At 32.5% G+C, this 17904-nt stretch overlaps 1 protein-coding gene across 1 annotated transcript; it reads left to right on the top strand.

Moving 5' to 3' along the window:
- Positions 1-6946: 6946 nt before the first annotated feature.
- LOC141690378 (uncharacterized) lies at positions 6947-12841 on the top strand. The gene is made up of 6 exons (XM_074495184.1): positions 6947-7264; positions 8249-8335; positions 9023-9202; positions 9295-9381; positions 9477-9548; positions 10550-12841. Exons 1-6 carry the CDS (start codon positions 7088-7090, stop codon positions 12476-12478), a joined length of 2532 nt encoding a protein of 843 aa, XP_074351285.1. The 5' UTR covers positions 6947-7087; the 3' UTR covers positions 12479-12841.
- The last annotated feature ends 5063 nt before the right edge of the window (positions 12842-17904 follow it).

The raw sequence follows: 17904 nt of genomic DNA, 5'->3' as shown, positions 1-17904 counted from the left end.
CATTTTGACTTGTCGATATCTCCGAGATCTCTATTGAGAACTTGACTTATCGATATCTCCAATTATTCACATCTTCTTTTGTCTTGTCGATATTTCTAAGTTCTCTACATGCATAAATGACTTGTCGATATCTACAATCTTCACATCTTCATTTGTCTTATCGATATCTCTGAGACTTCTCTATAAGCCAGTTTGGACTTCTCGATAAGTCATTATGGACTCCTCGAATGACTTCTCGATATTGCTTGATCTATGACTTGTCGATATCTTGACTTAGAACATTTTCCATAAAACAATTTTACCCAACTCAAAGCTTCTTCACTTTTCTATGAGGCATAATCATGGCTTGATCTTCTTCTAGAGTTTATTCCTTAACTTGAATCTATTTACAGAAAAAATACTCCAGTCTAATCTTCTAACCTTTTTACAGACTCAAGTAATATAATACAAAATACAAAATTGATTATCAAACAAATGAATCTCAGGGTTGTCAACGAAACTTAGTCTTGTTATTATATAGGTATGTCTTGCACAACAATATCCTTTAATAATAGCATTAAAAAGATGATAACTACTATCCTTTTGAAAGCTAAAAACCATTTGACATAAAACATTCCTAAAAAAGTACTAGCCAAGAAATATTTATCATTTAAAAGTCAATAAAGAAAAACTTTTAAACCCAATTAATAACACATTAAAAGCACATAAACACATCAGTTACCAAAATTAAGTGGAATAATTTTAAAAATATGAAATTATCACTCATAAAAGTTACATTAAATTAAGGAGATATCACGAATTATCATTAAGTAAATAATAAAACACAACTCATGTCTTAATAACAGTTATTCAAAAAATACGAGATGAATTGATTTGGTTAAAAATAAAGAAAAGACATTGTTACTTTGTTAGGTCCCGAAGTATCGTCGAAGGGGGGGGGTTGAATACGATACTCACAAAATTAAAAAATTCATTCGAATTTTTTACAGATATATAATTTAGTGTTCAGTTAGTGGTTCCATGTTCTTGATGTGAAGAGTGTTTAGGACAATAAAACGAGGAACACAAGATATTTGGGAAAATTTATATTCATATATAAATCCGCGAGTGGTTGCTACACTCCGGTAAATAAATTAACCGACTACAAACCAAGAACAACAATTTTCTTGCTTTTAAAAAGATATAAAAATTAAATCCTATACAAAGATCTAGCTTTTGCTTGTCTAAGGATTTAATTACCGGGTAACATTTTGTAGTAGCCCCTATGAATATACAAGAGTTAAATAGGGCATTATAACGTTACTCAGGTGATAAAATTAACAGATATAATATTTGAGTGTATCTTCTGTCTCTTTTTGCTTCAATTTTTCAGCTCTTGTGAGAGAGAAGATGAACAAAACAACTGAATTAAATCTGCTACTTGAGTGTAGTATGTATATCAATTGCAATATGTGGCAAAAAATCAACGACATAAATTAATTGATTGTACAATAAAATTGTAGCTGAGATGTGACTTGCGACCATGTACTCTTTTCTATTACTTGTGACCTTGTAGTGAGATAATTTCCTTGGATAAATTTTGCAAGTCTTTACTGGAGACTCCTAGCTCTTCTTGAAGCCCTTTCTTGTGACTAGGAGGGGGAGTGCTAACTGCCTTGCATTTTCTTAATCTTCATGTTACTTGCGAATCCAACACGGTACTAGTACTTGTACTTAAACAAAACAAGTACTCTGGTTTCCTTTGTAAAAAAGAAAATGGTCACCTCCCTTTTTTTATTTAAGTTTAAATAGTAACTAATTAATTTATAAAATAAACTTAAATATAACTTATATAAATAAACTAATTTAGATTTATAGAATAAATTTATTTAAAGTTTATGAAATAAATCATTTTAAGTTTATTAAATAAATTATATTAAAGTCCAATAAATAAATTTATTTAAGTTAATAGTTAAACTTTGAACTTGGCCATTTTCTCGAGCTGTTTAGATGTATAACCTGCACACCTATTCTCGTACTTTATAGATAAACGTTTTATCTAAGTATGTTCCTCAATTTAACAAATCTTCCATAAACAATACCCAAATTCCTTTCACGAGTTGTTGACGCCTAGTGTAACTGGCCTGATTCGCAGAAGATTAACTCCGATTCAGGTCTTCGTATTATGGCCTTGATTACATTATTAAGCTTACAACGACTTTATCGCTTCGAAGACTGACTGTCAATAAATAAATGCACTTTCACTGAAATCTTTTCTGGTACTTAGACAACGTCTTCATTGTTGCTACAATTTTGAATACTTCCTTCGACGTTCTTTACTGATGCTTGAACATATAAATGAACTCCTTTCAGTGAGCATAAATTCAAGACTGCAACTGTCTTCTTTAACCTATGTCTTTTACCATGTCTTCAATTCTTCAGATACATATGCTTTGAACACTGTGTATCTTCAAACAATGCCAATACACTGAAATCTTCTGGTAGCACTTATACACTGAATCTTCATCATTTCTGAAACCCTGAAAGTCTTTAACCTTTATTCTTCACTGAGGCATGAACATATTAATGAACTTCTTTCAGTGACCTGTAAACAGACTTCAAGCCTTCTTTTAATCTTTTAATTCTTTGTATTTGCCTTGTCTTCATTTTTTCCTGATTTCTTGCCTTTGTTCTAGTGTTGATCTAGTGTTGAGTTATCACGTATACTGTTCATACAACTACGTAGTCTCACCAACAGACATGTTAAGCAAGGATACAATTTTCAATGGAATAAGCAAAAATAAAAGTAAAGATAACTATCATTTAGAACCATACTGTCACCATACTATCAATAACTCCACCACACGAAAATTTACTACATAACTACAAAAATTCATATTAATAAATCCTTTTCGAAATTCTTTCATTAAAAAACTAACACAAATAATTCATGGTTTATACACAACGAAATCAAAATAGGCAATATTAATCAATACACCTAAACAATATCGGTTACAATTATAATATGATACAATTCAAAATCCATGCATGATCTAAGCACTAACTAGTAATAATTATCATTAATTATAATTCAATTCTGAAAAACTGAAACGTAAATCAAGGTCAAGGATAATTAATATTCTGCCTCCGATCACCGCCAATGAACCACCGCTAGCCACCACCTTTATGACAATTAAAATAAAATTGTTAGCCAAACCGGAGTCGCGACCTTGATCACTCACGGACTTACCTGTACTCACACTTCAAAGTGTGAATAATCCATGTAGATATTCTGAACCGATCAGTAATGCATCGACTTTCTTGAAATGCTATAAAATATGGAATGAATTCGTTTGTCATATGCTTTCATGGTTTATGTTAGGTCACACACACTGTAGAAGGGGGTTGAATACAGTATTTAGCACAATCAAATCGGATATAAGAACTCAAGTAATAGAAAACAGATTTTATTCAACACAATAAACTCTGTTACAATATGGAACTGTCACAAAGAATAATAACTTCGATAATGATAACACTTATAGTGTAAACCCTATGTCTGTGTTTATATACTACACAGTTACAAGATAATGTTCTAATTGATATGGAATATAATTCTGCTTCCTAAAATATATCAACTAGTTATCTTTTCTTCCAAGTATTCTATTCTTCATAGAATTCTTTCTTCATGCATAATTCTTTCTGTCTTAGTCTCGATCTTCTTTCCTTTCAATCAGCCGCCTGCCTTATCTGAAAGTCATCTTAAGTCCTGATATTATCTCCTGATAAATATCTTCTGATAACTTAAGTTCTGATATCTTAAGTTCTGTCTTCAGTATAAGTGTTGATTTCCAGTTAAGTACTGATTTGTCATGTTAAGTAAGATCTGAAAACTAAACACAAATCATATTACACATGAAATTATTAAATATATCTAACAGTTTCCCCCGATCGAAATAATTCCATACATGACATATTCGATATTGTACGCATTCAATTCCGGCTACGACAACGGCTTCTCAGACGACTTCTCCGATAGCTTACTCACCGGAAAAGCAAGGCTCGTGACGTGGGGATGAGCTGCTTATGCAGTAGAAAGCGAAGAGGAGATCCGACACTGGACATAAAATTTCGCTCAGTCTTGCAGGTATTGGGTTGGATAAAGATGCAGAATCGGCAAAAGTTGGTACTGTAAATTCAAGAAGTGCCTTCGGGATTGTGTTAATTTTATATACGTATAACCACATTTGTTGAGGTTAGAAAATTAGGGGATTTGTGTCCCGTGATGAATTGGTGAGTTAGGGGTTTCGGTGGAGGCCACCACCGGCCGCGACGGCAACAACGTTGGTGGCGGGTGGTTATTACCAATTGGAACAAACAAAGATATATTTAAACAAGTAATTAATTATTTTTGAATATACTTTGTACGTTCTTCTTCTAAACTTTTAGAGAGCAATGTATAAATATACTTTATTTTAGTACAATTTAGATAAATTTTAGTACAAGTTAGATAGATATATACTCTATGAAAAAAAAGTTAATTATATTAAAACTATACTAAAAACATTTTAAAGTTTTAAGTTAAATTTAAAAATTATTGCATAATAGATTTTCCATTAAAAAAAAGTAGCTAACACTGTACACTTTGCATATTTGTTGCAATAATATTAAAATAAACTATTAAAAATAAAAATAATCGATCAATAATATATATATACACATATATTGAAAAATTATGAAAATATTCTTTTTTAAAAAGTAAAATTTTAAAATCATGCATCGCACGGGCTATAAACTAGTATAGAAAATTATATTTATCGATAAATTTAATTTTTAGAAGTTAATTTAGACAATAGTCTAAATGATAATAAAAAAAAAATTATTAGTTAAGGACCTAATCGGTTGAACTATCGATTTAGGATTAATCGGAAATGGGTAATTAATCGAAAGAATTAATCGGAATAAAAATCAGATGTATTTTAATATTTTAATATTATTTAATATTTTATTATGATTATTCAGTTATTTATTAACAAATATATATCTATTATATCATAAATTCTATAATTATTTATATTTAAATGATTGTTGTATTTAAATTTTAATAAATCTATATTATTATTTTAAAAACAAAAAAAAATAAAAGTTTGGTTACTAGTCGATTTGGTCATCGTAATTATTATTAATATTTAAAATAAAATACTCTCATAAATAGATTAATATACACAGTAGAATTATATAAATACAAATAGAAATATAATATGTCGAATGGTCTTGGTTTAAATAAAATAATATATAATATTCACACGGGTCGGGCTAAACAAAATTTCTACTATTAATCTAATCTTAAATAAAAAAATATAAAAACAAACTACATACAGTTAGTGTAATTTGCACTCTCAGACTAAAATAAAATAATAAAGACTAATAAAATTTTAAAGAAAATTTATTTGATCGATATAATGTCATCATGCTAACACAAAATAATAAATGTGCTAAAACAAAATAAAATATTTGAAAGAAAATTCCTTTAGGTGATAAAATGTCATCAATCTAAAACAAAATTATATATATTATCTATTCGGTCTAAAACAAAATTATATTTATCGCGGCCTAAAATAAAATTAAACAAAAAAAATAATGTATTTAGCTAAATTATGTTGATATAACGGGCACGATGCTAAAACCAAGATTTGCTAGCTAATGCTAAAAAAAGTAATAAATATTACCCATCTGGCTAAAAAATATTTTATGAACTGGGCTTAAACAAAACAAAATTTGAAACGTAATACATTGGTCGATATAATGTCATTACGCTAAAATAAAATATATTATCTATTCCATTTAAAATAAAATAAATTCACTCGAAGCTAAAATAAAATTAAAAACAAAAAAAGGTAATTAGCTGGTTGATATAACGGGTTTAAGGTAAAACAAAATAATATATATTATTGATCTACGTTAAAACTAAAATTAAATTCAAACTAAAATATTATTGATTCATGTTAAAATAAAATTAAAATTTATCTAATTTGTTGGTAGATATAATGTAGACTTGGAAGAGTGGGATATTGAGATCCAACCCTAATAACCGAGACATTAAAAGATTGATAGTAGATCTATGTATATAATGTCTAGATTTATATAATTAAGGATATCTAAGCTATTTTAATAAAACGAAAATATAGATGATTCATTAGTTAGCCAAATTGCGTCGGACTAAAATAAATCAATATATGTTATTCATGTGGACTAAAAAATTTATACAATTGATTTATGATAAATCAAAATATAGATAATAAAATAACTAGACCAGATAAAATAATATATACTTTTAACCAAGTTAACATATTTGTTTTTACTATTTATACATAAATTTGATACCGGCTTGAATAAATTAAACTAAAATAAATCTGATTATAAGCAGTTGAATTTTGTCGGTATAGCAAATTAAAGATAATTCGTATAGATGTGAGTTACTTTTAATTAAAACATAATTATATTTTATAAACACACCTATAAATATCAATAAACTATATATTTTAATTAGTGATGTTTTATTTTAAATCCAAAATATCACTAATTTGTAATTTGTATATGTGTATATTTAAAATTATTATCAAATCATGACATTAAAAAATTTTAATAAATAAATTTCAGAGATTAAAATTATCACTTTAAATTAAATTTTAAAATTATATAATATTAAAAATAATCCGTGCATTGCACGGGTTTTAGACGACTTATTATATATATATACTCCGATAAAGAAAAACTTGTAAGGATTAATTAGACACCTTATAGAGGATTAATCAGTTAAATTCGTGATTCTTTAAAATACTGGTTTAATCATTAATGCTATAATTAGGTAAAAAAATATTTTGTTAAATAATATAATATAATAATAATATAAAATAATAAAAACAAAAATAAAAACAATAACAGATAGATAACTGTGAGTGCCGGAATTACTTGAAGCCCCATCTCACTGCCATTTCACTTGAACCCCCGATTCAAAAACTTCAGCTTAGGGCATTTTTTATAATTGAGAAATTACGAGTGACAACAATTATCCAATCTCGAATCACATTTCTATTGGATCTGTAAAATGGACACGCGAGAAGCTTCTACACTAATCACATCCAACAATTCTGATGACGATTCCTCACTCTCTTTCACTTACGCCTGGGCCAAAGAAGCTGCTTTGCTCTTCCAGACTGGCAACTTCTCCGATTGTCTCAAATTGCTCAATCAGCTTTTGCGCTACAAACCTGCCGATCCCAAGGTAATATACTTTCAAGTTATTGTGATTGCTTGTTGCTGATTTGTCAACTACTTTCGAGTTGTGAATTACGATATGTTATGTTATTGTGATTTTGGATTCAACTGATTTAGCGTGAATTAGTAAGTGATGATTTTGAATGTTAAGTAGGTTTTAATTCGGCATGGTTAGGTTTTCGTTGAATTGTTGAGTTGTTTTTAATTTGGAATGTGAATTTTGTTTCTTTTGCGGTTTAGGTTATGGTTTAATTGTTATTAGGGCTTTTGTGATGATTTTTATGTGTTGATTCGTATTCTTTTATTGGCTGTTATGAGACTCCGTAGTTTAATGCAACGATTTCTACTGGAGAAACTAGGTTGGCATTTATTGGAGGGGTTGCTCTGATGAGATTAGTACACGTGCCGAGTTAGATGTTAACGATAAAAAGAACTTACGTGTTACTACAATTCAATCCAATCTTGAATCTTGATGATCGGATCTTTATTTAAGAGGAAAATACACAAAAAAGAGTGAACTACTTCAAAATGTACTACTTGGTGAGAATCTCCGAGTGCTATGACATCAACTTTTAGAAAATTTTGTTTGGTGAATAGTATATTTATCACACAAACATGGCTTGAGCATCAAACCGTATATCTTCTGACAGTTCCTTAGGACAATTATTACCTTTTTAATTTATTTATTGTCGTTAAATTCACTAACCAGTCACATTTTCCAGTGTTGTATTATGTCTGTGAAAACACTGTTTATAGAAACTTACTTTTGGATTAGAATTAATATCCACTGAACTGTTTAAGGTGGGGTGAAGCTCTTCTGTTTGAGGTCTTATTGTTGTTTACTGTACCTGAGATAATTAGACAATTAGAATTTAAGTTTTTCCTTTGCAATACCTTTGACTCTTCAAGTGATTATCTGTACTTCAAATTATTTTGTGGTTCTGCTGTATGTTAAAGATTTCTCTGTCCGTTCTTGCAATTTCTGTCTCAGATTCTGCATAATATTGCTGTTGTAGAAAACTCTGAAGATGGATTTTCAAATCCAAAGAAATTTATCGAAGTCATAAATGATGTGAAGGTGCGTCTTAATATGCAGGCTGTTTTTATATTTTAATTTTATTTTTGGAGCCGCCATATCTCATATAAGATAGATATCTCTGAGTAGGAAATCTAACTTTGTGCACTAATGTACTCAGGGTTTTTGATTGCAGAAATCCTTGTTTCTATATGTTTAAAATCTCTAGGACCCACTGCGAGTGATCTGTATATCGTCTTTATTTTGTCTCACTTCTGTAACTGTTAAGACTGCTTTTAGATTCCCCTTTCAAAGTTGAATTGAAGTTTTGGAGGAACAGCTGAGAAAGAAAGAAATTTAATTTTATAATTTTATAACTGTTAAATTTCAATTACTTAGTTTAGAAAAATACACAGTGATGTTCTATGAAATTGATGCTCGAGAAGTTTTATCAGCATGCTTATTAGAAAATCCATGTTTCACTTTTTGATCAGATTGATTCTTGTGGCAACTAGCAATTGTTTTCATAGAAACCTTTTTTTTGCTAGTTACACTCACGCACCCACCTTGTCTTTGACAAGGTACCAGAAGTTGTATGTGCGGCAGTTGAACCACTACATGACTACATCTCTTCATAAATTAGTAAAATTTTATTCATTTTGACAGATTTTTCAAAAATGCTTCTCTATCTATTCTATCATTCTTTAAAATTTCATTTTGCATTCTGTAACATGGTAATTTGGTTTTCAGAAACGAAGTGAAGAGCTTGCTAGTGCATCCGTAGAAAATTTAGAGGTTAGCAATTCAGAGAGTAATATTGTGGCAGTATCGAATGGAAATAGTAGTTTGGCACCCCAATCCTCTGCTGCAAATAATTCCAAAATTGTTCAGAATGCAGAGTTTTCCACACATGTAGCATCTTTCAACATAGTATGTTCATGTGGAGTTGTCATGAGGTACTTTCTTCATTTTACAAGTATGTTGATTAAGATTGACATTTTCTCTTTTTTGACATTATGCAGGCTGTTACGTGGTTTAATCTTTGCGAGTATTCAAAGTCGTTTTCTATTCTGGAGCCACTTTATCAAAAAGTTGCACCTATAAGTGAGGTCAGTTTTGATTATTGTTTTGTGGGAAACTTCGAGCAATGAGTGTAGTGGTGAAAACTGAATTTGAATAGTTAAGTTCGGGTTTCTAATTGCAGGGGATTGCCCTTCGTATATGCCTTTTGTTGCTCGATGCTGCCTTGCTTTCCCAACATACCCTGAGATCTGCTGTAAGCTTTCTCTTTGCGAGGCTTATGATAACCTTTATTATATTTTTTCACATAATGTGGTTGACATTTTGTTGTTATAGGGTTGGGGTTTATGAACTCTAAGTGCCAGGTTGTTGAGGCTTATTGTTGAACTAGATTTGCCTTAAAAAACATCATGCGTTGTTGAGGCTTATTGTTCAACCATATTGCCCTAACAAACATCATGCCATAAAATCAAGTCTATGAAACAGATAGTAGACTGAAGAACATCAATTCAAAGTCAACTGTCTATGAATATTAAAACTGGGTTAATGGTTTCTGTGCTGTGAATTTTCATCTACAATGCCATAAGATTTTCTTTCCCGAATATTTTAATTTTTTTAACCTTTAGGATGCAATATATTATTATGAGATGTTACAAGTAAACAAGCGTGATCAAGCTGATTTTCCATACCAAAAAGTTTCTTCTGGTGTATAATATTTGCCGGGTTACGTATATAACTTTTTGGTTGCTCTGGCTCTTTAGATGACTTCCGAGTTTATAGAAGGAGTGAAGTATGTAATAAGGAGCTATCTATACTAAAAGAGGGGTTGGGTCGGTGGTCATACCTTAAAATGGGACAAAAAAGGAACTATTAATTATGCAAAACTGCGCATAAAAGGTTAATGTTGTTAAAATGAGCAAGGAATGGTAGTAGTATTTATGGACAATGTAGGAACTTTTTGTCATATTTACTCATGAGTCTATTCTTCGGATGGGTGTTTATTCTTTTCAAGGCATTGTTTATTTCATATTTGCTTTTCTATTAATAAGTACAGTTTTTCCTTCCTTGTATAGAGGTTATACAATTTGACACCGCATATTTGTATGCTATGTTCATTTGCCTGTATGACTTTTAACTGAAAGGTTCACTGTTCAGTTGTCCAAGCAATTGTAGATCTTTCCCAACTTGTTGAATATTTGTTCGAGCATTTTAACTATGTATTATAAACTCACAATCCCTTCGCGTTGTTTATTGCAGGAAGTGATTGACTATGTGGAAAAGATATCTTGCGTCACTAGCATGATCAATCAAGGTGAAAATGTTAGCCATGACCAACTACAGCCTCCGAGCCTGGTGACAAAATCTTCTTCAGTTCCTAACAGCACATCTATTCCCGATACATCCAGTGGTGATTCTAGTACAAATACATCTGAAATTTCTTTGTCTAGAAGTTTATCGGAAGAAGCAGAATATGAAAACTTATTTTCAACTCTTGACATGAGTGGGAAAAACCTATCAAGACCATCCATTCTCCATTCTTTAAATGACATATCGAGAACCCAGGTTGACGATTCTTTTCCAATCACTGATTTGAGACTCAAGTTGCATCTATACAAGGTTCGGTTTCTTCTTCTCACCAGGAACCCTAAGGCAGCCAAACGTGAGGTTAAAATGGCTATGAACATAGCTAGGGGAAATAATTCTATGGTTTTATTTTTGAAAGCTCAGCTTGAATATGCCGGTGGAAATCATCCTAAAGCAATTAAGCTTTTGATGGCTTCAAGCAATCGAATGGAAATCGGAATTTCTATCATGTTCTACAACAATCTCGGTTGTATCCATTATCAACTTGGCAGATATCAAACATCAGCTTTATACTTCTCTAAGGCATTAAGTATTAGCTCAGCAATGAGGAAGGAAAAGCCTCGTACACACACTAGCCTCTCATCGGATAAGTGGCTCCTTGTTACTTATAATTGTGGTATGCAGTACTTAGCTTGTGGCAAGCCTATCCTTGCTGCTCGATGTTTCCACAAAGCCAGTTTATTTTTTTACAATCGGCCTCTCTTATGGCTAAGGATCGCTGAATGCTGTCTGATGGCGCTTGAAAAGGGATTATTGGATTCCGATGGAGATTTATCAAGCAGATCAGAGGTTAAAGTCCATGTTATTGGGAAGGGAAAGTGGAGACATCTTGTAATGGAAGACAGGGTTTTAAGAAACAGCCAGGCAGGTTTTGTTGGTCGAAAAGATTCAGCGATCCGTAATAATGATAAACAACTTAAACTTTCAATGTCTCTGGCTCGTCAGTGCCTATTAAATGCATTACAGCTGCTAAACTCTTCTGAGTCTGTGCACTTGACCTCTGGTTTGCCTTCTGATTTAGCTATTGAGGAAAAAACATATTCTAATAATACCAACTATAAGGGTGTATCTGATTCTCAGGAACATAATATGGCAGTTGTTTCAGGTCAGCTTGCAAACGGAGAATTGAAAGAAGCAAAGCGTGCAAGTTTTCTAAATGCTACTTTACAAAACTCCATTTCTGACTATGAAGATATGTGCAGAAAAGAAATTCAGATAATCAGACAATCCGTTCTTGCTGATTTGGCATATGTGGAGTTGGAACTAGGAAATCCCTTGAAAGCCTTGTCAACTGCAAGGACTCTCCTGAAAATTGCAGAGTGCTCCAAAATATACAGTTACTTGGGCAATTGTTTCGCAGCTGAGGCTCTCTGCCTGCTCAATCGTTCGAAGGAAGCTGCAGAGCATTTGCTGATCTATCTTTCTAGTGGAAACATTGTTGAACATCCTTTCACTCAAGAAGACTGTAAATTGTGGCGGGTAGGAAAACCCGTGGAATGTGAGGATTCAAACGGTGGTCCTGTGGCTGCCAAAAATGCTTCAGTTGGTGATTGGCAAGTTTTTGAACTCAATCCTGAAGAGGCACGGGGAACTCTCTATGCAGACCTAGCTACCATTTCTGCAATACAGGGTGACCTTGAGCAAGCCAATAGATTTGCCAGCCTAGCATTGTCTGCCATACCAAACAGCCCTGAAGCCATTTTAACTGCAATTTACTTGGATCTCGTGTCAGGGAAGCCCCATGAAGCTGTCAAAAAGCTGAAAACCTGCAGTTGTATTAGTTTCCTTGATGACAGTTTTGCAGTAAAAGGATCGTTATGATCTGTTAAGGCGGTGAATGAATTGATCCTCAACAATCCACCCATCACCCTGAGTTTCGTAGGTAGCTCAAAGTTCCTATAAAAGTATAAAATAGGATCTGTAACATATATATAGCTCAGTTCAGGCTATGAATTTTAGTTTTCTTTGACCACGAGTCAAGTCTTAAACTTTTCAATTTTTTTTCTATTGTAGTGGTGGCGGCTTTGGACCCACCAATGCCATTGAGGATGTAGACTGTTAAGAGTATAGAGATTATATGCTGTTTAGAGTTGAAAGGAATTTTCATTCTTTGCTCAATTTGAGTAGTACAGTTTTCATTTTTAAAAGTGTAGTATGGTGGTGGCATGAATTAATCTAGCATATTCTAATAAAGTGTGATCAAATGGAACATGATCCAATTTCTGGTGAGTAACTGTTTAGAATGTCTAGATAAGTTTTGATTAGATGAAGCCTGGTGTTATTTTTGGCTGAATTAGTGAAATACTGTCTCCTGTAAATGCATATGTAGAATGGTTATGACGTTAAGTTATAGAGAGACATTATTTGAGGGTTGAATGTCATTTTGGTCACTCAACTAATCGAAAACTTGCAGTTGGATTAGCCAATTCACAAAAAATTCAGTTACATCATTTTATTTAAAAAAAATTTGATCTAGGTTATTCACCGTTACATTCCGTTAAAAACTTAACGGAATGCTGCGTGAGCTTGATGACTTGGTTTAAATAAATTTACAGTGGTATGTACAGTCAGCTGATGCGGCATTTTGGTCACTCAACTGGCTTGAACCTTGTAATTTGGTCATCAAAATGAAAAAAAATTCATATATACCACTGACCATTATATCGATTAAAAATTGAAAAGAAAACCGAACGAACATGTCTCCTACAACAACGTTAAGGGTCCTCCCATCACATTTCTTTACAACAAACACACATATTATCATCAATAATTTTACTCATAGAAACTAGGGGTGCACATGGGTCAAGTTGGTCACGTTAAATATATTTTAGCAACCCGACCCAAAGTTTGAAATTTTATAACTCGACCCATAAAAATAAAAATGTAATCTAACCCTACCATTTGTTTGTCGATTTAGATCGGTTTGAATTGAGTTGAACATGTTATTAAAAGTTATTTAAAATAAATAATTGTTAAAAAATGTATTTATGATAAGAGAATATCGTGCAAATATACGAGTCCAAAAATAAAATCACGTTACGAGTCATTATTGAATAATTTTGGGATTTTGAAATAAAAACCCAATAACAAATTTGAGAACATTTTTCAATATTTTGAATTTTTTGAGATATTTTGAGATTTGTAACGACTTTAATATGGGAATTGAACAACATATTGATACATTTATTAATTGCATTTATATGTTTCAAAAAAAAATTAAGAGAGAAAAGAGTGGTTATAGAAGAGCTCTTCGTTCAGATTTTTTTTTCAGTTTTTAATAGATGTAATGGTCAGTGACTTGAATGAAAAAAAAATTAGTTTGATGACCAAATTGCAAGTTTTGAACCAGTTGAGTGACCAAAACGCCGCTTCATCTAACTGTACATGCCACGATAGATTTATTTAAGTCAAGTTACCACGTTGAGTCAGCATTCCGTTAAGTTTTTAACGGAATGTAACGGCGAATGACCTGGATGAAAAGTTTTAAGAGTAAAATGATATGATTGAAAGTTTTTTTAGTTGGATGATCCAACTGCAAGTTTACGGTCAGTTGAGTTACCCAAACGCCATTTAACCCCATTATTCGATAGATGCTGGACAAGGCAACTACATATATAGAGTCGTTAGTCGGTTATATAGAGTCGTTAGTCGGTGATGCGAGTTATTTTCCAAGTTTTTGGAAAAATGATGGTCGAACGGAATAGAGTCTATCTATTAGTTCAAATTTGAAGCTGTTAGGAAATGAATAACACACAGAGGGGGGAATGTGTTTTACTGTTTTTGTACTTTTCTTGAATGTTTATGGTTGAACAAAGTAAACTAAATCTTGTAATGAAATGTGTTCATGCAGAATTTAAGTTTGCAGAAAATAAAGAACAAAGATCTCCAAAACTCACTAAATTTTATATTAAAATTAAGACTGTTTTGCTACAAAATTTCTAGGCTCTTTGTTGATAAAGAGCTTAGCTTCTCCTTGAGAGTGTTACAAGAAATTTGATCTCAATTGTTTTCAACTGACTAAAGGACCGGTGTTAACTTTATAACTTAATTAACTGCTGGTTTACACAGTGTATAATAAGACATGCTATTAGTTTTTCTAAACTGTCACTTGTCATTTCTATTTATAGAAAAGTAAATCTTCCATTTCTAGCTTAGCATATCTTTAGCATCCCGTGTTCACTTTGATCTTCTTTTGTCAGTTAATCTTTACCATTGATCTTGCACATTCTTCAAACTGCTTTTCGTAGACTTTTCAATCCAGCTGTTTGGATTGTTTGTTGATTCTTAATCTTGGATATTGAACTTATCTGCAACTTTGTACTTTGAGATTTTACCTCGAGATCTCCAGTTTAGGTCTATAGAACACTTGACATCTCGATAAGTATAATGACTTATCGAAATCTCTAATGCTCTAGTGAATTTGACTTATAGAGGTCTCTGAGTTCTCGAATGAAACTTTAGCTTGTCGAGATCTCTCAGCATCATGTCTTCACTTTGTCTTGTCGATTTACTTAGAGTTCTCTAGTGAATTTTGACTTATCGATATCTTTGAGTTCTCTACCAGACTTAGACTTATCGATAACTCTGAGTTCTCTAGTGGAACTTGACTTATCGATAACTCAGAGTTCTCTAATGAATGTAGACTTGTCGATAACTCTGAGTTCTCTAGTGAATAAATGACTTGTCGGTATCTCTAACCTTCATGTCTTCTTGACTTGTCGATATCTCTCTGAGTTCTCTAGTAGCTTTCCTGACTTCTCTATAAGCCATTGTGAAGTTCTCGAATGACTTCTCTATAACATTAAATCTGTGACTTGTAGAGATCTTGACTTAGAGTATTTTTCCTAAAACAACTTTATTCAACTCCAAACTTCTTTATAATTCTTCAGAGGCATGATCTTCTTGATCTTCTTCCAGATGGAATTCTTAGGCTTGATACTGTTTATAGAAAAAGGCTCCAGTCTGCCCCTTTGACATTTTTACAGACTTTAAATGTTATAGGTATAAAATACAAATTAAGATAACAATACAACTTACTTAGGATTGACAAAATGTCTTAGTCTTGTTAAATTACAGGTATATCTTGCACAACAATCTCTCCCAATTAGTGAGAAGATTGCTTAACACAAATTCATTCCTGTTAACAAGACTAACCTCAAGCTTAACAGATTATGAAAAGTAACAGTTCATTATTCTCCTTAGATCAGATATCCATTTAGCTTTGCTTTATACTTTGATCAGGGACACTAATGATATTGTTATCTTCAGTAATCTTTGACATCATCATTTATGTATGACAATCTCTCTCAACTTGTTCATTATGAAATTATGCACAAGTTCAGATTGATGATGTCAAAACTCTAGCTAAATGCAGAATCAATCTTCCCAATCTTCCCAGTACATTTAGATTTACTCTTCTCCCCCCTATCAAGAAGAGAGTATTATTGTCTGGCAACATCCAAAAGCTGTTTTTGCATTTAGATATATTAACATTATCTTGTGGTGAAAAGAATCAACTAGATGCATGTTGTTCAAGCTTGTGTCATTGTCCATTTAGAACAATATCTGCAGCTTCAAGCTATAGTGATTTCAACAAGTAGAATATGAGACTTAGACCTGCAGAAAAAGTCTTTTAGTAACACAAGTCCTAAACTCTCTGTTCTTTTAAAGTAGTCTCACTACTTCTCACTGCACTAGTCTCATGACTTTTAAGAGTCAGAGTTTCCTCACAAGGATTACTAAATCTAGACACTCATCGACCTCTCCTTTCGCCATGAAGGATCCTACCTCTCTTATTTTCTGTTTTTCACTCAATCTTTTCTCTCATCCTCACATGAAAGAATCAAATGTTATTTGACCTACAGAAATAAGAGGTGGCTGAGAAGAGTTGTGTGTGATCATATAATTAGGGGTGATCCATATAGGTCTAATCATACTCATTTCATCAGAAAAGTAGATATGTATTTCATACTTTGTGAGATTTTGAAGAAGCATCTGATTAATTTAACATTGGTATGCAGCTGCATCTTTCATCAGTTTCAACTGTTCTCACAGTGTTCTCAGTGATTCTGCCTTCATCACCATTTTGAGATAATGGTTCTTGTGTGGCCGGAGATTCAAGAGTTGATGTATGACTTTGCCATCCAGGTTCTTGTGTACTCTACTCCACTGTTTGAATTCCGAGCTTCTGTTAACGCTGTTTGTTGTGCAGTTGTGTCATGTTTTTCAAGAGATTCTTCCTTGTCTTCTATACCATGTGAAATATAGATTCTTGTGGAACATGGACCAGGGAATGATGTTGCTGTTATGCCTCATTAAGACATAGGTTCTTGTGTGCATGATCCAGGAAGTAAGAATCTTTTGATAGTCTCATCTATATGTCCAAGAGTAATCTCCTTTACTCTATTTTAACTTTGCTGTTGTAGGAAATTTTGACAGCTTCCCTTAACAAATCCTCCTTAAGGTTGACATGACAGGGTTGATGAGCTACTGTGAAGACCATTGACAGATGAAGTTCTGGTCCTTTCTTTGGAGATGAATCAGAATAGCTTGTAGCAATTCTGATTTAGTAAGCACAAGTATCCTCTTCATGAATTCTGAAAGTTTTAAATAGGCTTAATAACCTCTTCGCCCTCAAAGTTTGCACCCGTATACTCATGAAACCCTGAAGTTTAAAAGCGTACCTTTTCAGCCCTTGGGCATCCAAAATATGCTTTTTTACCCTTGGCCCGAATTGGGCCACGGAAATTGATAAATCGGGAAGGTTATTTCAGTAATTGTCCAGCCGATTTTCAAACAAGTTTTAAAATGTACCTCCTCGGCCTTAAAGTTTAGAAGTGCGCTTATAGACCCCTAAAGTTAACACCCCTTTGTCACCTTAAATCCTGAAAACTAACAAAATCAACCAGGAAACCACAAAAATCAGAGCAGTGCTGTGTGTCTTGTTGGATTTAGAACTATTAAGATTAAGAGCAAACAGGCACTCAGCAGTATCTTTATCGGTTGGACCAAACGGATTGGCGAATGCAGCAACATAAATAGACTTAAACGCGCTACAATCCGAAATATTCCCAACTTTGTCTCCATTCACATCAGTCCCAACTTTGTCTCCATTCACATCAGACGGTAACAACAAAGACAAGCTTGTAGTACATGTTGCACAAGGCTCCCCATGCAATGACTGATTACAATTTTGAGAAACACTATTCAAAGAAGCTTTTGAGTTTCTGTTTTCAAATTATGATCTT

The sequence above is a fragment of the Apium graveolens genome, chromosome 10, assembly GCF_009905375.1.
Source record: "Apium graveolens cultivar Ventura chromosome 10, ASM990537v1, whole genome shotgun sequence".
NCBI lineage: Eukaryota > Viridiplantae > Streptophyta > Magnoliopsida > Apiales > Apiaceae > Apium > Apium graveolens.
The sequence above is the reverse complement of the archived record's forward strand: the minus strand, read 5'-3'. Positions and strand labels throughout refer to the sequence as shown.